Source organism: Carassius auratus, unplaced genomic scaffold (assembly GCF_003368295.1).
Source record: "Carassius auratus strain Wakin unplaced genomic scaffold, ASM336829v1 scaf_tig00011294, whole genome shotgun sequence".
NCBI lineage: Eukaryota > Metazoa > Chordata > Actinopteri > Cypriniformes > Cyprinidae > Carassius > Carassius auratus.
In genome coordinates this window covers 705,731-732,627 of record NW_020524189.1, presented here as the reverse complement: position 1 = coordinate 732,627, position 26,897 = coordinate 705,731, and the positions used below count along the sequence as shown (strand labels likewise).

General features: G+C 35.4%; 1 protein-coding gene across 6 annotated transcripts; it reads left to right on the top strand.

The window, feature by feature from the left end:
- Positions 1–3,811: 3,811 nt before the first annotated feature.
- Positions 3,812–26,801, top strand: LOC113073061 (inosine-5'-monophosphate dehydrogenase 1a-like). Of its 6 annotated transcripts, none has more exons than XM_026245949.1 (17): positions 3,812–3,915; positions 6,511–6,633; positions 10,786–10,884; positions 11,731–11,779; positions 16,663–16,764; positions 16,847–16,921; positions 17,071–17,277; positions 17,942–18,029; positions 18,106–18,305; positions 20,259–20,349; positions 20,514–20,609; positions 21,274–21,417; positions 21,539–21,683; positions 22,363–22,506; positions 23,605–23,688; positions 23,920–23,936; positions 25,169–26,801. In XM_026245949.1, exons 3-17 carry the CDS (start codon positions 10,787–10,789, stop codon positions 25,252–25,254), a joined length of 1,626 nt encoding a protein of 541 aa, XP_026101734.1. In that variant the 5' UTR covers positions 3,812–3,915; positions 6,511–6,633; position 10,786; the 3' UTR covers positions 25,255–26,801. The 6 variants fall into 6 exon arrangements, with proteins under 6 accessions (XP_026101734.1, XP_026101730.1, XP_026101733.1 ...); XM_026245945.1 differs by having other exon boundaries at positions 6,511–7,188; XM_026245948.1 differs by lacking the exon at positions 3,812–3,915 and having other exon boundaries at positions 6,419–6,633.
- The last annotated feature ends 96 nt before the right edge of the window (positions 26,802–26,897 follow it).

Sequence of the window (26,897 nt, the reverse complement as noted above, 5' to 3'; positions counted from 1 at the left end):
AGTCTGAACAGTGTGTGCTGAGGTTTAATTCACGAGACAGCAGGACTGTGGTCAAGACACACTTTGGTTTCTGTCCAGTTAATGGGAACAGATAATGAAGAATAAAATAAGCTATGATCTTTTGAAATAAAATAATTTAAGGCTACTGTTTAATAGTTTGAGGTCAGGTTTTTTTAATGTCTCTTATGGCTGCATTTGATTCAAAATACAGTAAATATTGTAAAATAATATTACAATAAAAAATGTTTTCTATTGTAATATAATCTAAAATTCTATTTATTCCTGAGAAAGTAAATCTGAGTTTTCAGCAGCCAGTGTCACATCATCCTTCATAAATCCTTCTAATATGCTGATTTGCTGATCAAATTATTATGAATGTTGAAAACAGTTTAATTTTTGTGGAAGCTGTGATACAATATTAAGATTATTTGATGAAGAGAAAGAAAGGAAATCTTAAACATACATGTCTTTGTCACTTTTGATAAATTCAATGCATTCTTGCTGAATAAAAATATTAATTTCTTTAAAGAAGATCTTACTGACCCAAGACTTTTGTACGGTAGTGTACATGCATCTCCTTTAAAAAAAAGATTGAATGTATAAAAATCATCATGAGCTAAACAGGGCACTTACAGTTCAGGTAAGAGCTATCATGTTGAAGACCGCTGGGAATGTTCTGTCCTTTTGCCTCCGTCTCTCCTCTCTGTGGGGGTTTTAAATGTCAGATGAAGAAAAGATGTAAAATCACAGCCGGAAGAGGGCAAAGGCCAGTCTCGATACACTTGAAGTCAAATCCTGTTGCAGTTTTAAACTGTCTGGAAAATAAACAAGATGTGTCACATGCATGAATGGAAAAGGTCTCATTTACATAAATAATTCAGCTCCTATAAATATAAAGTTTTGGTATCTGTTATCACCATTTAGACTATAGCTCACTCACCACTGATACTTCAGATTGTGCTACTACTTTTTTGCAAATAACTGAATGCAAGTGATTTTTATGCCAATAAACATTTTGTTTTTAACAGCACAAATAGCAGTTTTTACACACATGGTAAAAATAAATAAATAAATAAAATCTGTGAAAAATAATAAAGCATAATGCAGAGCAGCTGTCGGTAAAATAATTTGCTTATGTAAAAAAAATTGGCAATGCATAGGCTCTGCAACAATAAACAACTTTAAATTCGACTATATTTTTTAATTAAATTAAATCAAGCAAAACCTGCTGAGAATATAAAGTATCTCTTGGGATCTGTGAAGACTACAAGTGCGAGGAAAATCAATACTGTCTAGTACTGCAATGAGATTTTATCACTATACCGAATCAATACACAGACGTCGGGTATTGATTTTAATTATTATTTTTTGTTTAGAAATGTTTTTTGTTGTTGTTGTATCATTAAGATAATGCAAAACTGTTTTCTAAGCAAATGACTGTAGATAAGTGAATTGTTTGATATGTTGAAAATTAGGCAGTAATTAATAAATAAAAAGATTAATGAATGGAAATGCATATATATATATATATATATATATATATATATATATATATATATATATATATATATATATATATATAATGTACAGTATTGAAATAGAATACAGTGTGTGTGTGTGTGTGTGTGTGTGTGTGTGTGTGTGTGTGTGAGTGTGTGAGAGTGTGCCTGTGTGTGTGTTACTTATTGGGTTATGCATAATAATTTGGAGACTAATCCATCATAAACTGATGAATGAATTATTAATGTGTCACCACCTAATAAACAGCTCAATACTCATTTTTTTTCTGGTTTTCCAGACACAAACTGTGAGGAGGTTGGGCATGCTTATGTAAAATGTTTCATGCTTTTGCATTCTCCATGCCCTTGATAAAATAAATACTGAAAGTCACTAAAATCACTTTTAACACAGTAGAGAGATAGAGGAGAGAAAGAACCCTGATCTAGATTCATTTGCTTTCTGTGCCCTATTGATTTAATAAAGCATGCAGTAACAAAGAATTCAATAATAATACCACACAATAAAGTTTAATTGCATATCAAAGTGCTTATATTTGGAGTGGCTGCTGAAGGACATGCTTTTCAAAACTCCAACTGTGCAAAGTGAAGCGCAGAATGTTCCTGCGTTCAATTAAGCTTACAGTTTGTTGTGAAAAGCGCTATAAATGTATTTATTTTTTATTATATTTTTATCTTAAACAGCAATACTGCATGACCTTATCCTCAAAACTCAATATATATATTTTTAATGATTATTTACATTATTTAATCTCTAATCATATTTACTGCCTTGTAATACAAGAACTGTATAACTGATATGCCTGGTTTCATAGACAGGGCATAGACTAAGCCAGGATTCGCCAATAGTTCAATTAGGACATTTTTATAAATGTGCCTTAGAAAAGAAGAAGAATGGAAAAAACATCACTGGTGTGCATCTTGAAAAGGCATTGATATATTTTAAAATCAATCAGTGGAAGTTTCTTTCAGTTATAACAGACGTAAATTTTAGTCTAAAACTAGGCTTAGGCCTTTTCTGTGAAACCAGGGAAAAGTCTTTTAAGACAAATAGGCAGAGTTCAAACACAAACCCGCCAGGACAAAAAAAAATCAGGCTTTGTGAGTGTATTTTTGTTACAATTTTGTGGCATTTTGCTAGCAAAACTTATTGGAATTTGATCTACTGTAGACCAGTGGTACCATTGCTCTGCACATTTTGTTTGTGTCTTTTATCTGACGCCCTCAGTTCAGTTCATGGATCTCTCTCCTAACGAGATGAAAATCTGAATCAGATGTGTTAAACAAGGGAGACAAGCAAAAGTGCAGATCAGGGGGAATTTGAGAACCACTGCTCTAGAGAGGTCACACAAACTGGAAGCAATATTTGAAAACAAACCAACAGTGCCCTCTACAGGAGCTGGATAAATGAAATCTCGCACACATAAACAGTGAACAGAAAGGCAAATCTTTTCATTCGCACAAAGCTTTGCAGCAAAGAAAGGAATACATATTTGCATATACTAGCCCTCATAACCAAGCAGTAAAAAGGTTACTGGAAAAGAGTTTGATGCATTATGACAAAATACAGCTCTGTAATTTCCAGAATTATTTCCGTTCAAACTTCCAATCCTTTAAAGAGCACTGAAAAATAAGCTACAACCATCTGATGTCACACAGATAAACGCATTAACACAAGACTAGCGACATTCACAATGATGTTCATTTGCTTAGTTCCAATAACCAAATACTGGTAAATACTGGCAAAATCCTAGTCTGATAGAAACAGCATCATCTCTAAACTACTTCACGTGACACACTATAAAATGGCCATATTCACGTAGAATATTATTAGACTTCAAAAACGCCTTGTTATACCACATGTAAAATAACAAATAAATGAATGAATGAATGAATGAATGAATGAATGTGTTTACGTGTACTGAAGAATGTTTTACCTGAGGTAGGTTACATTCATTCTCAAGTTGCACGTGCAGGTGTCGAACGTAAAATACCGTTTTTTTATCGGATGTATAATTTTTTTTTATTTTACTGGGTTGTAGGTAAATATCTATCGTAAATATCGAAGGTAAATGTTATAGGTAAATGTAAAATGCGTTATTTCCCTGAGTGAAAAAACTGCTCCAAACATCATTTGATTCAGAACAGAACCGCGAAAAGATTCAGACTGAAAATACCTGACTTAAAATTATTAGCAAGCAGACAAGCAACTTGGTAAATTATATTTTCATTGAAAATGTAACGTTGTGGAGTTTGTGAATAAAATTACAGCTACACTGTACAAATTAGCAACCCTAGCGACACTACTGCCCGAAATTAGTACATAAATCCTAGTTACTTTCAAAGTCACTTTCACGCCAATGATCTACTAAACTGGATTAGGTCGTCATCCCGTCAGGTGAGCGTCTCAATCAAACTGTATTTGTTAACCAGAATATTTGGTCAACGATTTTATTTATTTTTTGTCAAAAAGCCAGAGTCCATTTCTTAAGATTTAATAAGGCAGATAATTCGGTCATATTTAACAGAAATAAACATGAAGAGATTTAAAAAATGGGATGGACGAGGGGCGTGAACAACAATGTTGTTTTAAAGCTACATGATTCCTTCAGATACAAAGCTTTCCAGCAGATTCATTCATAAACATTTAGCTAATCTGCATGAAGGAGGCAGTGTGTGTGTGTGTGTATATATACCCTTACGAAAAATAACCATGGTTTTATTATAGTAAAACTGTAGTAACCCATGGTTTTTTGGCGTGTTGACTACCATTTGTATAACCACAGATTTACTACAAATACCATGGTTATACTATGGTTAATTTAGCAAAACCATGGTTAATTTGTGGTTACCATGGATTAACTATAGTAACCATGGTTTTTTGGTTTTATTTGTAGTAAAACCATGGTTAATTTTCGTAAGGGTATATATATATATATATATATATATATATATGTATGTATATTTATGTATATATATATATATATATATATATATATATATATATATATATATATATATATATATATATATATATATATATATATATATATATTACTATCATTGTTAATATTTATGTGTATTATTGTCATCCATCCCAGTCCATCCATTACATGTTTGAGTGTTTTTCTTCTGTGGTACATAAAAACACAATTTTTAAATAATATCCTGGCCATTTTCCTAATAAACTATTAATTCAGATATTAGTACATCATTAATCATGTACCCTTATTGTAAAGTGTTACCATTTCGACAACAAGATACAAATCAACAACAACAAATGTATTCTAAAATTGACTTGTGCACTATATTTCAAGTCTTCTGAAATTATAAAGTAGTTTTGTGTGAGGAACAGACTCAAATTGAAGTTCTCACTGTGTAATTCAAGATACAGTTACAATGGGTTTTTTTTTTTGTCATGATGGAGCTTGACAGTCATCTGCTTCTATATGATTACCTAACCCTCACAGAAAACTGCACTGTACACATCATTTGATTTAAATATTCACATGATTTTGCCAATTTATTAGGATTTTTAAGTAGTTAGGACAAATAAAATGTCTTCACAAGTTGTTTTTTACGATATTTCATAATATTAGTGAGGATGTTTGGCCCTCACAAACCAAACTCTCTTATTAACGTCAACAAGGAAACAAAGTAGGTTATAAAGAAAGGTATCATCTGTAAGTGACAGAGTGCTTGTGACAGTTGCAGGGGATTGCAGTAGGAAAGCCTCTTATAAGCACTAACTGCAGCTTCCCAATGCTGCTGAGAGACTGCAAGTTTACCACACACACACACACACACACACACACACACACACACACACACACACACACACACAGTGTAAAATAAATTGTAACAATAATTATTAAATCAATTAGTTATTTTTCCAGTGTACATAACAATCATAAATTATATTGATTGTTTTTTCAAATTACAAAATGTACAGTATGTATGCAATTATACGCCCCAACAGGGTGTTTGCTGAATACACAGTACATCGGTTTCCATGAATTCACACCCCGTTTTGTTCTGCTGGAGGTTTGCCAGATGGTGGCAGTGTAGGCACAATTGCCTTCCTTACACAAGTCTCTTAATTCGTCCTGCTTAGTGATGAGGAGACTCAAACATACGTCAAGGGGATTTGAATACCTGGCTGACTTGTTGACAACGTAACATCCTACGACATAAACACCTATTTGTGTGCCCATGACACCTTTCTCCTCTGCCAAATCCTTCCCACGACATGCAGACAGACAAACCACGCATCTTCGATCACAGGCTAATTGCCTTTCCCTCAATATAAATGCATCAACACAAGTGTCTGATGTAAGGAAGGACACTCGTTTGCCTGTGCATACAAACAAGGGTCAATGTCTGTTCAGCCACAGTTTTGCCAGAGCACTTCTTATAGAGCGTCTGCGTGTAATTAACCCGTCAAGAGCCATTTTCTGTTGCTCCAACCTGAAGCCTCTGCAGGGTTGAGCACACTCCATCAGTGCACCCTGGGATTTGACTTTGTTTATGAGAAAGCCGTTTCTAGGCTGTGCGTACACATAGTGACAGAGGCGTATGAATGCATGCACATGCAAAAGAATGAATGTGACACCCAAATAAACTGTTAACGCATATTTTTATTGATACAAATGCATGCTTTTCATAGCCACATGAACGCACAAATGTGCACTGCAATGTTACCTTTGGAGAAACAAGAGGTGGGGCGTGTAAAACCCATCCCTTGTCCTTCGCTCCATTAGTGAACACCATGCAAGCACCACAAGTTCCTCCCCCTGTTAAGGCACACACACAAACACACATGCACACTTAATGCTGCAATCCTCTTTGTGAAAGTGACGCGCTTCTGTCAGAAACAGAGCTTAACTGAAGTGAAACAGGGAGAGAGAGAACCAGGCTCATTCAATTTTTGCTTGTCTGCCATCCGGTTAACTACTGTCCTGTCTGAGGTTCTGTGATCTGGTTTTTCTTTCAGGTTGATCAGTGGGACTACGAAAAAGACATCCAACCAGATCTTGGAAGCTTCTCATCTTATACATTTGAAATTTGGGATTGTCAGCTGTTAATCAAAATCACAACTACATCTGAATTGCTGCAGGTAACCTGCTTTGCACTCGCACAACTCTACAAACTTCGGCCTGTGGTTAGGGAGATGCTAATAGCTTATGCAAATTGGATACAAATCTAACTGAGGACTCGCATATCCAGCGCTTATTATTTTTGGATTTTGTATCCTTTTAAACTTTGTGGAGGAGTTTGAATCCAAAGTTTTACCTGGTGTATGAGCAAACAGCTGCGACTGTGAAGGGGTCTCAGGTGAAGGGGGTGAGAGAACAATCAGGTGTTTTTTTTGGAAGGGTGAGTCAGGCTCAAACAGAGCCACGGTGGAGGACGACCTGCTGGTTTTTGCTGATATGGACGTCCATGGGTATGACCGCTATGCAGATGGGGATAGGGACAGCTACCAGATTGATTACCGGCGTATCGTGGGGGACATGGAGCCGGCCAGACCACAGATGTCATTACGAGACTCAGATCATCACTTCTATGGCCCGTTTACCCATAATACAATTCATGGGCATGGGCATGGGCATGAGACAGCTGGTCAGCGGTACAGTGCCACCCGGATTCAGGCAGGATATGAACCAGAAAGGTGAGGACATAGTGTAGGTCTACTTAAAGGATTAGTTAACTTCCTGAGTAAAAAATACCTGATAATTTACTCACATTTATTTCTTCATTCGAAAAGAAATTAAGGTTTTTGAGGAACGCATTTTTCTCCATGTAGTGGACTTCAATGGGAACTAACAGGTTGAAGGTCCAAATTGCAGTTTCAATACAGCTTTCAGAGGGCTCTACATGATCCCAGCCGAGCAATAAGTCTCTCGTCTAGCAAAACAATAGGTCATTTTCTAAAAAAAAAAATTTAATCTCATGTACTTTTTAACCACAAATGCTTGCACTAGCTCAACTTCACCCATAAAGTAGTCACGTTGGAAACGTAGGTGTAATTACGGACCCAGTGTTTACAAAGCAAACGTGCAAGGGTATAGCAATGATGTCGGATGATTTTGAAGTTGGAGGAGAAAATTTGATGGCGTTTTTCACCCTAACCTATACCTTTTGGAACCGGAGTACACAGACGAAGAGCTAACCGTGCCAGCCCTTTCCAACGTGATTACGTAATTTATGAAGATGTAGACGCGCATCGCAGCGCTAGTGAAAGATGAGCATTTGTTTAAAAGTATATAAATCTTATCTATATATATATACACAGTATATATATATATATATATATATATATATATATATATATATATATATATATATATATATATATGAATACAAGATGTTTATATTTTTATCATTAAATTGGCATAATTTGTTTATTGCAGGCAGCAATAAAAAAATGATATAAAATAAAAATATAGACATAAATATAAGCATTCTGTATATTTAATTATTCATTCATTCATATATTTATTTGTACAAACTTATTAATAATTAATATTGTTTTGGTAATAACTCAGGAATTGTTTTGGTGTTGATTTTGGTCCCCTTTTGTGTTTGCATGTAATTATAATAATTTATTTATATTTTATATTGTGTTGTGTTAAAGAAGTAAATAGAATAATAGAAAAATAACAGCTGTGAGCGAGTGGCAGAGAAGAAGGAGGGGGCGGCTCTGTTTTGTCTGGATTGACCTCCGTCCAGTCAAAACAAGTAAAGACAGTCATGTATTGTTGATCAGCTGTAAATACGGAATTAACATAATGATATATTAACAATATTTAAGCATTTAATCATCATTGAACAACATTAAATGAATGAATTCAAAACAATTAATTAAATGACTGATGTTAGTTATGTGTTTTTGCAGCCTATAATAACTTTTTATAACGTTCCAGCTTCTTAGCTTGAGAACCAATGTATAGATAAATGCCAAATCTCGTCAGTACCTATCAAATCCTTTTTTTTTTTAATGGTATATTTATTGTGTTAGCATTTTAAACCTATCAAAAGTATCTTTGTGCTATCGTTATTTAAAATTAATGCCATTGGTTTGATATTTTCTTACTTAATATGGTGACACTTATAGATGTCCAAATCTAAGGCTCTAAGTGTCTTTTTGTCTAAGGGTCAAACAAGGGTCACCCCCACCTCTGCGGCTGACACTTCTACTTGCCCTCAGAGGTTAACTAGTATTTATCTGCCTCAGAATTGCAGATCTTCAGCTTAGCTCAAGGACCATGTGACTCTGAGAATGTGAGACATGGCCCATCAATCTGTAGTGTGCCTGCGTGCTCTTCAAAGCTCCTTACATATCTGAAATAAGCTCTGCTTTACTGTGTCATGAAGCTCTGATGTGAAATGTTGCTGTAAAAAATTTTTTAATCTAGAGGGACTTTTTCATTTTTCCACCACATCTTTTCTCTTTCCATTAGAGTTGGCTCTCTCGACAGATGAGCAGAGAACTTTAACGAAGGATTACATTGAGAGAGCACTCTTTAGATCTAATCTGCAGTTTAGCGTATCCCACTAGGAAAGAACATGTCTGTGTATGTGGAGAGGGCAAGATTAAATGTCTATCTGGAATAGATTCAGCTAATGGCATAACCACTTAGAGTCATCTGGGTGTTAGAAGCTGACTACATGTTAAACAAGGCTTTAAATGTTGAATGTTTAAATGTTTATTCTAGTGCAAAATGTATTACACATCCCATGATGTAATCAAGAATTCATAAATCAATGAATGATTTTGCAATTCACAATTAATGATACAAAAAACTTATGTTATTAAATGCAAAAATATAGCACTCTCAGGGAGTTAAATTATTTAAGTGCACTGACGTTTAAATTTGTATGCTCAGATAACTAGGCTACCTGAAGATCTGGCATAAAACAAATTGCCATTTATATAAAATATTTTTTATTATTATTTAATAAGACATTTTTAGTATATATGTTTAAGTGGTAAATAAACAAACAAACAAATAAATACAAAATACAGACTTATACAGTAGTAGTCTGCCCTTCATACGAAAGATAAAATAAGAACAATTCGAGATCAAATTTAAAAACAAATAAAAACTGTAATACAATAAACTATAACATCTCAACTAAAAAATATTGCATGCTTTAACAAAATAAATTAAAAGGCAGAGAAAGTTTCACTTCAAATAACAGGTTTATTTAAATAATCAATAAATATAGTGTAGTCTATATTTCCAGCCAAACAAGCATGATTCAGCTTATTAAAAAATAATTAAGATGTAATATAATTTTAATCCACCTTAAGCTTTATTATTCTTTAATTGATTCTTGAACGTATTTTACTTGTGCATCGGTTCGATCGAATCATCGAATAGATTCTATGACTTGTTTACGAATCGGACTTCGCGTTTCTGTCAGATTCTTGTTCCGTAACTCGAAGGATACCTGTTTCGATGACATCTGTCAGGTAGTACGAACATTTTGCGGTGTAATCAAAAAATCGCTTCAAGATAAAAGTTGATCAAAAATTGAATTACTGACTCAAAAAAACAACAACAGGTGTGTGAAGTGTTTAGCTCAACATTTCCTGTTCCTTTTCCAACGCTAAACTGAGCGTGTGTCATGTGACTTCAGTACACGTTGACGTTCTCTGGACACACTGCTGCGCGTCTCACCATGAGAGCCTCCCTTCATTCAGAGCAGCTTCAGCTTCAGCCTCAGCCTCCTCAGAACACTGCGGTTCGGGATGAGAGACCGCTGCTCCTCGCACTGATCTAAATGCACTTTAACACAACCATCATCATGTGAGATACTGTACATGAAAATGAATATTTAGCAGAAGAAAGTCTGCTTATAATACTGCTCCGAAAGAGAAAGTAACTCGAACCTGTAAGTGGATACATATTTTTTATTATTTGTCGTCTAACTCGCCTAAAAAATCGTATGTTTCTGGCTCTATGAGAATGAACAGTAAGTTATCTGCATAGAAAACTGTCGCTTTCTTGTCGTCTCTCTCTCTCTCTCTATCTTTCTATATATATATATATATATATATATATATATATATATATATATATATATATATATATATATATTATACTTCTCAAAAAAAAAAAAGATTTTGTCAGGTAGAAAATTGTTTGTATGCTCTACAATATAGTCATTCATTACATTTTGTCTGTGCATGGTTGTAGTTGAAAGCAATTTTCATATGCATGTGTTACAAACTCTCTTTTGCATGTTTGCATGGTTATAGCATGGCTGATTACCTTATCAGTGGGGGAACTGGGTACGTTCCAGAGGATGGGCTGACTGCCCAACAGCTCTTTGCCGTCGGTGATGGTCTCACATACAAGTAAGTCGAGGATCATGCAAAAACCTTTTTTAGATGCCCTGCCTTGTAATCAGACACTTAGACTGATATGGACAGCACAGTGTCAGCGCAGGACCTATCATGTGTAGCTTCACCCTGGCACACACACACACACATACACACACGCACTTTAGGTAGGCATCTTTCTGGACATCTGTCATGAAATGGCTCTCAACTCCATGGCAACCCTCTGTGCATCTCCATAGCAACGGAGAGCTCAAGTGCTCAGTCCCAGCACATGCGGCCCATGTTTATGGGACAATGCAAATCAGATGTGTGGTCCTTTTTGTCCCTGTTTTTCTTTCTTATTCACAATCCAGCTTGCGCAACATGTGCTTAAGTATCATTTATGAACATTGTTTTTTTTTTATGCAGTATGTTTTGCATCAGTGTATTATATAAGCTTGTGTTTGTGTGTAAATATGAACATGCTTAGGCTTTTTCAGCCTTATGAAAACTTGTTGGCAGAGCAGTGGTCTCTGCGTCTATTTTTGTCATGCTGGCTGGAGTGTTTGGTTAATCTGGTCTAATGGAGGTTTTATGAGCATTAGGCTACAGGAAACATGATACATTTTTTTTTTTTCGGAATTGTTTGATGAATAGAAAATTCAAAAGAACAGTATTCATCTGAAATAAAACTGAACTAGCCATTATAATACCCAAAATTCTGGATCTACCATGGTTTTTTAATGTTTGTTTTAGAGTGTTTTTGACACAGATTTGCGAGTGCGTTTAAGCATTTTGTAATTCTGATAATGTTCTGTTTCATAAATTGCTGATCTAAAGGTCATTGTTGCCTAACTCTGCCATCTGTCCTTCCTCTTTCAGTGATTTCCTGATACTGCCTGGCTTTATTGACTTCACATCCGATGAAGTGGTGAGTAACAACATTTATCAGAGGTCATCAACAAATGGGTGGAACAGGCCTCAAAAGCTCCGATGTGAAATGTTGCCGTAAAAAAAAAAAAAAAAAATCTAGAGGGACTTTTTCATTTTTCCACCACATTTTTTCTCTTTCCATTAGAGTTGGCTCTTTCGACAGATGAGCAGAGAACTTTAACGAAGGATTACATTGAGAGAGCACTCTTTACATCTAATCTGCAGTTTAGCGTATCCCACTAGGCAGTGTTGTAGTCGAGACCAGCTCATTCGAGTCCGAGTCCAGATCGAGTCCAGAGAGGGTCGAGTCCGAGTCAAGACCGAGTTCAGAAAGGGTCGAGTCCGAGTCAAGACCGAGTTCAGAAAGGGTCGAGTCCGAGTCAAGACCGAGACCAGAGAGATTGGGTCTGAGACAAGACCTAAAGAAATCTTCAAGAGTATGTCAAATGTTTGGTGGAAACAATAAAGGGTAAAAGGGCCACATAGTATGTGGTGTAAAGGTAATTTTATTAGTATTATGAAGTGTTACTTGTCAATATTAAGTGCTCATTTTCACATAACATCGTTGTACCACTATACACATCCATATAACCTTTCTAGTACACATAATATTACTGTACGACTCTATATTGTAATTCTACATAACACTTCTAGTACAAGTAACATTATTGTACCACTATACCTGTAAATGTTCAACTGTAACAGCTTTTACATAACTTTTAACCTTGAAGCTTAGCTAATAACTGCTAATATCCTTACAATGTCTTGGATTATGTGCACTTTAGATGTTGTGAAGATTAGAGATAGGCATAATTACTTTTCAAAAAAATAAGTGAGGAGACCATCCAGCTACCCAACCAAGCACGATGTGGTCTCATGATCAATCCACCCCAACTAAAAACTCTCTCTACTGGCACAGAGGAAGCCGGGACTGACAACAGTTACCATTTTATCACTTTCTGTAACAGCAACGGATAATCTAATGCTAATTTCCCTGGATGGTGCGTTTTAATGCAGGGTAAAATACACACTATTTTTTTTTTTTTGTTACGGAGGGCATACACACAAGAGCCGAGTGACTGTCCAGGAAAATTTCATCCAAAAGTGTGTATGTGCCAGGGGAAGAAAGCTGGATCAAATGCCATATAAGTTCAATGCATTCTGTCAGACATTGTTTTTGAGGGGGAGATGTTTAGTGTTGAGACAGTCAGTCTGTGTCTGTATTCATTATATAATTTAACTAAACAATATTTGTTTTTTTTCTGTGACCATTTTGTCCTACTTTGTAAAAATAACACAGTTGAGAGAAATAATGTAGCAATGTGGCTTCCTGGAAAGCGGGATCACTACAGGCGGATGGCAGGAGGGTAACTTAAGGCCGGTGACACACTGGCTGCGTTGCGTCTCTACTGCGTGCCAGAAACGTGGTGGCTGCTTCGCGTTTTCTGTGTCTTTACACACCAGAAGCGTGCCTGCACGCGGCGCTTGGCGCGCTGCTGCGGCTGTAGGTGACATAGAGGGAGGCCGCCAAAAAAACTGGCTCTCGTCTTCATGACAACAATATCAAATTTTTTTTTTTTTTTTTTTTTTACACACCTACTGATAAGACACCATCAACAGTATTGACGACAAAATAGAGTATGTTTGACAGGTGCAATATTTGAAAATCGATCCTTATTAATTTATTTTTAAAATTACATTTATATCTGAATTTATGTCAACCTATAGACTTTCAAATATCAAAATGTCATGAATTAATATGTATTTGTGTACAAAATGACATATAAACATATTTTCCTAGTATATTTTGCCTGGAAACACTTCCAACATGCATGCGTGTCGCGTGAAAAATAGGCGTCGGTTCTATTTCTAGCATGCACGGGTTTTCCGCGCGTCTCACGCAGGCAGTCTGCAAGATCTAACCTGTTAACATGGGAGCCGAATTAAAAACAGACACGCCACGCAGCTGAGTGTGTTGCTGGCCTAACGTCTCACGTCAAAAGAAAATCACCAGTCATTGGATGTGTCAATCATACATCAATTTAAATAAACATTAACATACAGTAATAATCATGAAATATTTTGATTGGGACTCGAGTGGACTCGGGCATAAGTCCGATTCCTAATATGTTCGAGTCCGAGTCAATACCGAGTCAAAATGCACACGAGTCCATGACAAGACCGAGACCATTAAAATACGGTCTCGAGACCGAGTCCAAGACCGAGTCCGAGTCTCGAGTACTCAACACTGCCACTAGGAAAGAACATTGACATTGGCTTTATTGATTTTACATCCGATGAAGTGGTGTCCAACTCAGTCCAACTCAGATGCTAAGTTGATGGAAAATGAGCTCTTTAAGCATCAGCAAGGTGAAAGATCTGCAGAGAACAGTACTTGTGTGCATGAGAGGTTAGCATGGCCATGTTAGTATCCACACAGTCCCTGGTGTGCTGGGCATGTTGTCACAAGCACTGAAGCTCAGGTGTGTGAGTGTGTGAGACAGGGTGAGATAGAGAAAGAGACCAGGATGACACAAATATCAGTCCCCCTGGAACCACAACTTTAAACACATTTTTAATAAAAAATGGAGCGAATTTTACTATGCTGGTATACATTATAAACCAATGATTTAGTTAAACAGGGAATCAGTTAAACTTAATAGGTAGTTAATATGGTAGTTATGCCATTAGGTATTTTAATTTATGCATTTAGCAGACGCTTAAAAGCGACTTACAGTGCATTCAGGCTAACAGTTTTTACCTAACCTGTGTTCCCTGGGAATCTAACCCACAACCTTGTGCTGCTAACGCAATGCTCTACCACTTGAGCCACAGGAATACTTATTTTATTTAAAAGTCCGTTCTTCATGATCCCATGTTTCAAACTTTAGTTAGTGTGTAATGTTGTTGTTAGAGTATAAATAATAAAGCTCAAAGTTCAATGCCAAGCGAGATATTTTATTTAACAGAATTCGCCTACATCGAACGGCCCGTTTGGACTACAGCCCTCTAGTTCCTGCAGTAACGACGTCACTAGAACCGTTTTTTGACTAACCTCCGCCCACATTAATATACAAAAAAAAGGGGTGTGGTCTTGTTGCGCTCTGATGGAGAAGAGTAAGAGTTGCGTTTGTGTTTGTCGCCATGTCGTCGAAAAGCTGTTATTTTCATCTCGGAGTCCAATCACCATTGTTTGGGCTTCCCAGGAAATGCTGTACTTCGAGATCAATGGTTACAATTTATGTTTAACTCGGTTCCCGAAAATTATAATCCACATGTAAAACTATGTGCAGCACATTTTGCTGAGGACAGCTTCCTCACTCTCAATCAGTTTAATGCCGGATTTGAACAAAGATTATTCTTGAAAGATGAAGGAGTTTCCTCTTTGTCTGGAGAAGGCGTTGTTTATGGACCACAACCGGTTAGTGTATTTTATTATTTAAGTTGGTGCATTTAACAGTTTCTGTAACTTATTACACAAAGTGCAATGCTGTTTAGCTTCGTTAACTAGATGGTAGGGCTGTGCTAAAAATCAAATGCGATTTTCATGCGCATCTCGTCAGTGAAGGCATTCTGTGATTAGAAGTACATCTCCAGCACGTGCGTTCAGATCAGGATTGCCAGGTTTTCAAAACAAATCCTGCCCACTTGCTTCTCAAAACTTGTCCAAAACTAGCCCAATCGCGTTTCCAGGAGGGAAGCGTGCGCTAAGCTGCTGTCGAATCACAACACAGGAACCGCTGGCACAATCAGAACTCGTTACGTATTTCTGAAGGAGGGACTTTATAGAACAAGGAAGACATCAGCCTGTTTTTATGACAGTGAAAACAGCAGTATACAGATAAGTAAATTGTGTGAATTTTTTTTATATTGCACACTGTAAACACAAAGCTTCAAAAAAGCACGAAAAACGGGACCTTTAACTTATTTTGTTGAAAAACTAAAAAGAAATTGATTTAGGGTAGTCGATGAGTCTGTTTAAAATGTTTTTTTTTCTTGTGTAGGGCAGGTATGTTAGCTTCCTGCAGGTTGAACAGTAAATGCACAAACACAACACTGTTTTCTCTGAGCACTTCTGAGACTACACAGAGCTGTGGTTAATGAAGGGACACAGGTGTTATAGAGGGAGAAGAAAAATAAGACATGTATATAGTGCTTTTGTCAGTTTGAGGAATTTTAGTACTTTTAACCGTTAACCGAAAGTAACCAATTAATACTATCAGTTAAATGGTTTAATTTTTTTTTTTTTTTAAGTTTGCTGTTAAATAAAAATATTCTAAACATATTTGTTAACTCATACTGATTCGTGCAACCACACGTACTTACAGACATGTTTCGCTGAGCAAGAACTTGCTTTCGCTTACTTGAAGTAATAAAGGCAGCAAAATGGCAAAAGGCAATACTGGTTAAACGTCGATTTACAGTTAGGGAATATGCAAAGAGATTCTTTTTAAAGAGGCAGAAAGAAGTTTTAGGCAATGTTCAAATAAGTACAATCTAGAAAGCGAAGGAATAAATAAAGTAAACTCGAAAGAGTTTTCAGCTGTCGCTTGTTTGTTCTGAGAAAAAAACAATGATTCCTGGTTGAAAACAACTCGTTTGAGGGTTTTCGCTATGAATGTAAGGAAAGAGACAAATCTGTAGCTGTCTATAAGATAAGTGTTTAATGAAGGCTTTTTAAAGCAGCGGGGTTACTCAAGCCTGCTTGAATGAAGTGGGAAAGGTGCCTGTGAGGAGAGATGTGTTTGATGATGATGTGGGAGTCCTGGTAATAGTGTAGGAGAGATTGCTTGGAGAAGGTGTGAGGGGTTTGGGGGTTTGTTACATAGACAATTTATCCCTTTCTGATATATTTTTTTAATAGTTTATGTGTTGCCACAGGATTTGACATCTGCCCTGACCCGGAAGATAACCCTGAAGACGCCCCTCATTTCATCTCCCATGGACACAGTCACAGAGTCCTCCATGGCCATCGCTATGGCTGTAAGTAACACTCACAGAAACATTATAAATCATTATTTTTTCTTAATGGCTTTTCCATTTCATCCACTGGTTTGTCCCATAGCTCATGGGTGGAATAGGAATTATTCATCACAACTGCACACCTGAGTTCCAGGCCAATGAGGTCCGGAAAGTGAAGGTCAGTCATAAGATAAGAGATGAAGATTCTAAAAAAAAAAAAAAACTTCTGGTAAATTGTAGATTCACATATTATAAAAATTGTTGAATTAAAGATGTAATGAAAATGATCAGTTACTATAATGTTTTATGTGTCTGTCATAATGGCAGAAATTTGAGCAAGGCTTCATTACGGACCCTGTAGTGATGAGTCCACGGCACACGGTCGGCGATGTGTTTGAAGCAAAGGTACGGCACGGTTTCTCCGGCATCCCTGTCACAGAAACTGGCAAGATGGGAAGCAAGCTGGTGGGCATCGTTACATCACGAGACATTGACTTCCTGTCAGAGAAGGATTACGATAGGCCACTGGAAGAGGTTTGTGATGTGGAAAATTCTAAATTCTATTTTAACTATTTAATAGTTTAAAGTTTGATTCCAATTTAAGTGACGTTCTACAATCTAAATATTCATTTAACTTACATAAAGTAGCATTTTGAGTTTGACTGAATATTCAGCAGCACAACTGTGTTCAGCATTGATAATAATAATAAATTATTCTTGAGCACCAAATCAGCATATTAGAATGATTTCTAAAGGATCATGTGACACAAGACTGGAGTAATGGATGCTGAAAATTCAGTTTTTCATCACAGGAATAAATTAAATTGTATAATTCATTAATTTTATAATACTTTTTTCTTGTTAAAATAGGCAATAGTTATTTTAAATTGTAATATTTCACAATATTACTGTTTTACTGCAGTTTTGATAAAATAAATGCAACCTTGGTGAGCATTTGGGGCTTTCAAAATATCGAACATTTCAAATTTAAACTTTGAAAAACATTGAACATATCAAAATGTATTTTGAATATTGTAGCATTTAAAATAACATTAATCACTGATGAATCATTCACAATAAAACCAGTTACATTTATTAAAAAATATATATCCTGAGGTTTTTTTTAAACACTCATAATAGTCCTGAATACTATTATTATGCTTAAATGATTGTTTCTGAAATCTCTCAAATCCTCCAGGCAATGACAAAACGAGAAGACTTAGTGGTTGCTCCAGCAGGTGTAACATTAAAAGAGGCAAATGACATCTTACAGCGCAGTAAAAAAGGTATGAACTTCAGCTTCAGTCTTATGTTGTGATGTTTAGCACAAGCCTGCTGATCACATTCCTGTTTCTCTCTCAGGTAAACTGCCTATAGTGAATGACAGCGATGAGCTTGTAGCTATAATAGCTCGTACCGATTTGAAGAAGAACAGAGACTATCCTCTAGCCTCCAAAGACTCTCGTAAACAGCTGCTGTGTGGCGCTGCCATTGGCACCCGTGAGGACGACAAGTACCGGCTAGACCTGCTCATGCAGGCCGGAGTGGACGTGATAGTTCTGGTGGGTCCTAAGGGGAATAGGGTGACATTAAACTTTAATGACACTCAGTCCTCTTTCCGGAGATCAAGCTTATTGCATCGCTTTTGCTGCATTTCATAATTTGTTATGCTATGATGCAAATGAAAGATGTAAACAGTTAATGAGAAACATTCACTTTTAAAAGAATGACTTACCCATAACTTAAAATATGCTGAAAATTTGTTTGATTCTTTGTTGGAACAGATTTGCTCACCAATGGATCATCTGCAGGGAATGGGTGTCGTCAGAATGAGAGTCCAAATAACTTTTTGACTTTTTCACTGGAGAAAGCAATATTATTAATAGAGAACTACGGTAGCATTCCTTTGAGTGCTGGAAGCTATGGTTTGAAGTAAAAAATTAATTTGTTTCTTACAAACATGCAGCTTTTCACTTCACAGGACATTAATTGATGAACTGGAGTCGTGTGGGTTATTGGGATGTTTTTATCAGCTGTTTGGACTCTCATTCTGACAGCACCCATTCACTGCAGAGAATCAATTGGTGAGCAAGTGACGTAATGCTAAATATCTCCAAATCTGTTCTGATGAGGAAACAAACTCATCCACTCATCCAAGTACATATCTAGCAAATTTTCATTTTTTTTGGGTGAGCCATTCCTTTAAGCAAAAAATGCACCAGCAAGACAAATTTCCGACGTGACAAAAGAAAACCTTTAGCAACAAACTTGTTTTAGCAAGCAGAGACACATGCGTCAAACATGGTAAATGACCCTCTCTATAATCATACACCAGCACAACACATGCAATGGAGACAATGATTACAGTCAAACCTGCAAAACTAAAAATAGAATTTCCATTTGATTTCTTTGAACCATGTGTTGAGTAGTGTGGTGTCCAGCATTAGCATGTTTTCATTTTCAGTAGTAAACTGTATTGGGCCAAAGGTAGTTTGAATTACACAAAAATGAAAATTAATGTAAACCTGGGGTTTCGCACTCACAATGTATGTTATGGGTAAACCATATTCTGAGATTGAGATTTCATTTGTTATATGATAGTTTGTATTTAAGCCAAAATGTTTGTGAACTGCTTAGAGGCCTATAATGAAGCAAGTATAAAATGCGCTTAAAGTGTAAACCAGAAAGTCAAGACGTTTGTCAAATATTGGCAGATATTTGAGGGGAAGGGTTGCAATTCAATTCGGAAGACTGGTATGTGAAATAATATTGCAAAAAAATATTGTATGGCAAACACTATATGATGTCAGGCTCTAGGACGAGACCAAGGATGTATCTCTGAAGTAATATTGCAATTTAAAATATCAATTTTCAATTTTATTATATTTTAAAATACAATTTATTTCTGTGATGCAAAGCTGAATTTTCGTAGACCTTATTTCATCATTCTCCATTCTGTCATTATAATGTGCTTACTTGCTGGTCAGTTAATATTTCTTATTATTGTCAATGCTGAGAAAAGTTTGTGCTAAATATTTTAAATAATTAATTTTCTTACGATTTTCTTACGATAGAAAGTTCAAAAGAAGAGCATTTAGAATGTTTTGTAACATAATGAATGTCTGGACTCTAGCGTTCTTGCTGAATAAAAGTATAAATTACTTAAGTGATCAATCCATGATTTTTAGAACCTGTGTTGGTCAAATAAATGTAAAGGTTGTTATATTGACTACTTTGAACAAAGAACGGTGTCATTTCTTACAAACGACAATTAAAAAGACAGAATGGATTTATGTTCTTACCAAAGAAGTTGATTAGCTGGTTCAGGTGTGCTTGATTTAAGATGTGACAGTACTGTTTGGCTACATCTTTACTTTCATTAGGAAATTAATTAGAGGGTGGATTAGGGCAGATAATAATATGCAAATAATATTGCATAAACTATTGCATAAACTTCTGACTTTCAGCTCTTAACCCTTCATGATATGTGATGGTCTTCTGTTATTCTGTCCCAGGACTCTTCTCAGGGGAACTCAGTGTTTCAGATCAGTATGATCAACTACATCAAACAGAAATACCCAGAACTACAAGTGGTTGGAGGAAACGGTGAGGCTTTTTCCCCCTTTGTGTGCTTTTTACTTTTTCTGTATAAACTGAGGATAGCTTGATATTAGTCATATTTAAGATGCATGGACCTACAATTGCAGTTTTGCAAAGTTAAATCAAGTAATAGCATATTCTCTGTGTTTTATTCTTTCTCTTGTATACAGTGGTGACTGCTGCTCAAGCAAAGAATCTTATAGATGCCGGTGTTGATGCTTTACGAGTGGGCATGGGCTCTGGATCCATCTGCATCACACAAGAAGGTATGTCTTTAGAAGACAAACTTGCAGTGGAAAGTTCTCAGAAGTTAGCTAAATGTTGAATAACTTTATGAGGACACAGTTGAAAGTAAAACTGGTGCCTTTATTACTTCTGAAAATGGCAAAAGTTTTATTTCAGGGTTAGGATTTGGGATTAGTCTAAAAATAAATGAATTGGCAATTTTTATAGCAATGTAAACTTGGATATGTAGACATACTTAAAATATTCATTTTTAGGGATAACTATCATTTTAGACATTACCGTATTTTTTGGACTATAAGTCGCACATGAGTATAAGTCGCATCAGTCTAAATATATGTCATGATGAGGAAAAAAAACATATATAAATCGCACTGGAGTATAAGTCGCATTTATTCCAAGAACCAAGAAAAAATATTACCGTCTACAGCCGCAAGAGGGCGCTCTATGTTTTCAGGAGTAGACTACAGGAGCACTGAGCAGTATAGAGCGCCCTCTGGCTGCTGTAGATGGTAATGTTTTCTTTTGGTTCATTTCTTTTGGTTCATGTCAAATTAATTTTGATAAATAAGTCGCACCTGACTATAAGTCACAGGACCAGCCAAACTATGAAAAAAAAATGTGACTTATAGTCCGGAAAATGTGATAATTAGATTAATAGTATATAGTTGTGTGTTTATCATGTAGTGATGGCATGTGGGAGACCGCAGGGCACATCTGTGTATAAGGTGGCTGAGTACGCCCGGCGTTTTGGGGTTCCGGTCATTGCAGACGGTGGCATCCAGACGGTTGGGCATGTTGTCAAAGCCCTTGCTCTGGGAGCATCCACAGGTGTGTGTTTTTCTGGGTGATTTGCCTGAACGATCGTTGTTATTAATAGCTGGGATTTGTTTGCCTACATTTTACTGGCCACGTCAGACCGTGCCCTTCCCTTCTGCCTGTTTTGTTTCAGTGATGATGGGGTCATTGTTAGCAGCAACCACAGAAGCGCCCGGTGAGTATTTTTTCTCAGACGGCGTACGACTGAAGAAGTACCGTGGCATGGGCTCTTTGGACGCAATGGAGAAAAGCAACAGCAGTCAGAAACGTTACTTTAGGTAAACAGTCTTAGACTCGGATGACTGCATGTGTACATGGATAAAGATGACAGTGGGTGTTTCTTCAGTTATGAATGCAAAGGAGAGTTTCTTACATTTTGATATCTTTTCAGTCATGAACAGTTTCTCCAGTGTCATTTCTAGCACATCTCAAATGATGATAACGGCATCCTCTTGTGGAAATGAGGGATGGAAATAAATGTAATTGAAAACAGTTTAATTCTCCTAAATACAAACAATTATTAGAATTTTCTTCACACTTTACATGTCATATTTCATCTCATGTATGCTCTTCACTGACAATGCTGTCTTCTTGTTTGTTAACTTATCTAAAAATGGTTTATGTTGGAAATGATGCCAAAACTGATGTGTGTGAGTTTTTGAAAAATAAATAAAATATTCTTTATATTAGAATAGTTTATAATAGTTTTGATAAATATTATAGTTGAGCTTTCAGTATATAATAACAATTTGTATTTCAACATTTTTTTATAATCCAAGGTCCGAAACAAATAAATATATACATAAATGGCATTTTGAAATTGAAATAAACAATAATGACCTTCATATAACAGAAAAAGTTTAAAACCAGTTTAGTGAAGTATATACAATCTGTTATATTACATATTTATTGTATGCAGGACATAATGGGTTGTGTGTATATGTTGGTGTTTTCCAGTGAAGGTGATAAAGTGAAGGTGGCTCAGGGAGTCTCTGGCTCAGTTCAGGACAAAGGCTCCATACACAAATTTGTTCCATACCTCATCGCTGGAATTCAACATGGCTGTCAGGATATCGGTGCAAAGAGCTTGTCCATTCTGCGGTAAGCGTCATTTTCACTTCTAGATGTCCGGAAAGCTTGACAAAAGACCTCATGAAATCAAAATTGTAGTTTTGTTTCTTTTAATTCATGTTTATTAGATTTAAGCCCATCTCTATACTAGTACACACTGTATTCTAGCCCCTTTATGAACTAAAGTCTTATTTTTTTTTGGATCAAACTTTTATCATATATACACTACTGATCAAAGGTCTGGGTTTTCAACAAGGCTGTATTTATTTGAAAAAAATTACAGTAATATTGTGAAATATTATTCCAGTTTAAAATTGTTCTTAAATAGAAAGTTTTCTATCTAATATATTTACAAATGTAATTAATTCTGCAGCATTGACAGTAATAAATTGTAAAACATTAATAATTGAGCACCAATGAAATGGAGCTTTGCCATCACAGAAATAAACTACATTTCTCTATATATTGAAACAGAATTATTTATTCAATTTTTAAAATGTATAATTCAGTTTATAGAATTAAATTGTATAATATTACTTTATAATATAAATATTAATTTATATTAGTCTTAGTTTAATTTGATAGTATTTCACAATATAACTTTTTTTTTACTTTTGGTGAGTGTAAGAGACTTCTTTCAAAAACATTAAAGTCTTTTTTTTAATGAAAAAAATTTAATTGGAATAATAATTAAATTCCAATTTATTATCCCAACATTTTGCCATTAGTTATTTCTTCTGGAAAAAATTAACTACAAATATTTTACGTATTCTGCACTAAACAATTTTTTGATCATTAATTCTCTTAAGAAAAGAGTATCCTGTTTGATTTAAATTATAAATATCACCAACATTTGACTAGCAGTAGCTAGATCTGTCTTCACTGTCTTCAATGCTTCTACAATATTTAGTTTCATACATCAGATAGAAATTATATGTATTCATTACTTCCATCCAAGTCTGCATTTATCAAGCTATAATGTAAACCAAAGGCTGTTGACTATATAACATAAGGCTGTTGACTATATAACATATAAAAACTCTTTCTCAAAAAGAAAACATAAACACGAAACTGAATGTAGTCCGTCCGTACCTACATCTGTGTAAGTCTCCCCTGCGTTACATATAGATCGATGATGTACTCTGGAGAGCTGAAGTTTGAGAGGAGGACCATGTCTGCTCAGGTTGAGGGCGGAGTTCATGGACTGCATTCGTAAGTATCCTCCCACTCATTTAACCCCACCCACCTGAACCACCATGTCTGTTTCTTTCCACATAACCTCAAATAAAAGCTGTGAAACATTTCACGTCATTAGAAGTCTTCTAAAAGTTTAGCAATCTCCTCTCAGAGACCCTCAGTCTTTCCCTTCGCACATTCTCATGGAAAAGTAGAGTTTACATGTGAAACTGTCTTCTCTTTCTTTCTCTTATGCTGTCATCATAGATATTCTTTTGTGCCATGTAAGTATAATAACGTCTCATGTCTCTTATAATAGTGTTAAGTTTTGGTGGAGGGAATTGTGTTGTAAACAGCGGTAGGATCTGGGCTCTTTAGTGGGCATTGAGACTGTTCTTATCAAGTAGACAAGTGTCCCAGTGTCCTCCTGCTGTGGTTGTGTACTCGTAACGCTCTCAGAGGCTTGTCTTTGACAGGGAGATTATCTAGAAAGAAACCCATTCCCACTTTTAAAAGGAGAGATTACCCAAAAATGACAATTCTGTCATTTATCCATCTGAAAATTTCAGAGCCTTTTTTATTTCCATAATTCGCATGCAAATAGTAACTAGAGGCTGTCAACCTTTAAAAAGGACAGAAAAAGACCAGTTGGGCTCAGTAGGTTTTTATTTTATTTTAAGAAATCTCTCATGTTTACTTGTGTGAAACTTATGTAAAATAATTTAAATATTATTACAATTTAAAATAACAGCTTTCTATTTAAATATATTTTTCGATATAATTTATTAATGTGAAGCAAAGCTGAATTTTCAGCAGCCATTACTCCAGGCTTCAGTGTCCCATGATCCTTCAGAAATAATAATTTGTTGTTTTAAGGAAAATGTCTCATTGATAAAAAAGGGTTGCTCTGCTAAATATTCTTGTGAATAAATTTTTTTTTCAAGATTCTTTGATGATTAGAAAGTTCAAAATAACAGCATTTATTTGAAATATATTTTTTTAAATATTTAAATGTCTCTGTCACTTTTGATCAGTTTATTGTGCCCTAGCTGAATAAAAGTATTATCTTTCATATAAATAAATAAATACACTATCTCCCTGACCCCAAACTTGTGAATGGTAGTGCATCATAAAAATAATCCATATGACTTGTGCACTATATTTCATATGATATCTTTGTGTGATGAACAGACTGGAATTTAAGGTCGTTATTAAATATGACATTAGATCTATGACGAGGCCATTATTTCTCATGCTTCTCATAACCAATGACAATAAGCAATTTCAATATCTGGAAGCAAAAATTATATTTAAGACTGAATAATGTCTTAAATTTGATTCTGTTCCTTGCTGAAAGGCACTTTTATGATACTTACATGCTGTTTTTTATATTAATTTTTGGGCGAACTGTTCGTCTAATGAAATGATTTAATTAGATTTTTTTTTCTGGACCAATCAATGTGTGGACAATAAAACTGCATTTATTAAGGTTGTGTTGCTTTTCTGTTCTCGACAGTTACGAGAAGTGGTTATATTGAACAGAGCAGCAGGGGGCACACAAGAGCTGGACCCAATGTCCCGTCACCAGCCAGCCGTCACTAAACACAGTTACACAAGTGATTTCTGCAATTCTCAACCCCTTGATCCTTTTTCATGGGCTGTATTTCAAGGTTAACTTACCATCACATATACCCTGAACTCTCTGTTGATTAACCCAGACCATGCTTACTTGAGTATATTCACAGTTAACACACAAGACTTTCTCAACAGAGCGATGAATCAACGAGTCACCATGCAAACCGACGCTATGAATAATCGCACTATAGTGCTTTCTTCTTCTTTTGATCAGTGCTCATTTACTTATTTGATGGCAGTGGAATATTTCTTTTATGTTAATTTTTTGTTTTGTTTGTTTAATCTTTTAATCACAGAGAATAAGAATTCAATTTTTTGTGTTGCACCAATTATATAAAAAGAAATATCAAATATGTATTTTTTATTATAGAAATGCACATTAAATATAGATTAAACATTAAAAATGAAAATAAAAAAAACTGTCTGATTGTAATAAAAGCCAGCAACATTACTAAATGTACAAGGAAATTTGTTTTGATTGTTTTTATTTTGTTTGGGCTTCCAAGAAGGTACTTGACATATTATTTGAGATATTATTTTGAAAATCCTATGAATGTACTGCATCATGTGAAATATGAGGATGCAATGTATGTGTATGTAAGAGAGAGGCTTTCTATGAACATTTCTGATATGTGGGGTATATTTTTCCAGTCTGTCTTGGTGGTTCCTTCTAATTCACATTGTCTGTTATTTTAATAGCAATAATACTTTTTGTGACCATCATGTTATGAGTAAATCAAGTGCTTACCACTTTGCCATTAGAGTGTTACCAGTTAAATTGGAAGGTAATCTTAAAAAAAAAAAGCATTTGTTTTCCTTATTGTTCACAATGCTATTCCGATTATCCAGAAAGCATGATTATTTTATGGACCAGATTAAGTATCAGCCTTAAAGTCAGGTATTCTGTACTGTTACTCTCATTACACTAGTCAGTCATGTACACAGACATTAGATATGCTCATTTCTTTGTTTATTTCACACAAAAAAGACTGTTGTGTTGTCATTCTGAATATAATCCAGTTTATAGAATAAAGATTGAGTTTTATAGACTGTGTTTCCTTTTTTCGTCCTGTAGTATCCATTTCTGTCTACTCTGATTCAATATTTTTCTAAACTGTATACTTTGATTAAATCTTTTAAATGTTAGTGTACCTTTTTCTAAACACAGTAGCATAATGAGCAATGCAATACGGAGGTTTACATTGTCATGCATAGAAGTGTTGGACCATTTACTATTCAAAGAGAGAAAATGCATTTGAGAATTTAATACATTTGAAGAAAAAAAAAGAGAAGCCAAGCATGAGACAATCTTAAAGTTTCTGTGATGATGCTGTCAGTCACAAATGCACAAGCTGTCACAACTTTATTACATCTCCATGGCTAACAGAGGGCAGTATTTAAGAAGTGGGATTATGGGTACAGGGTAGAATAGATCTTAATGAAGCAATACATATTAAAATAACAGTTAAAGCTGCGGTCGGTAACTTTTGACGCTCTAGCGGTTAATAAACAGAACTGCTTGCGTCTTGCGGAAGAACATCGTAGCCGGAACTACTTCTCTCTGTTTATGTCTATGAAGAATCACAAAGGTACTGGGTTACTCCGCCGCG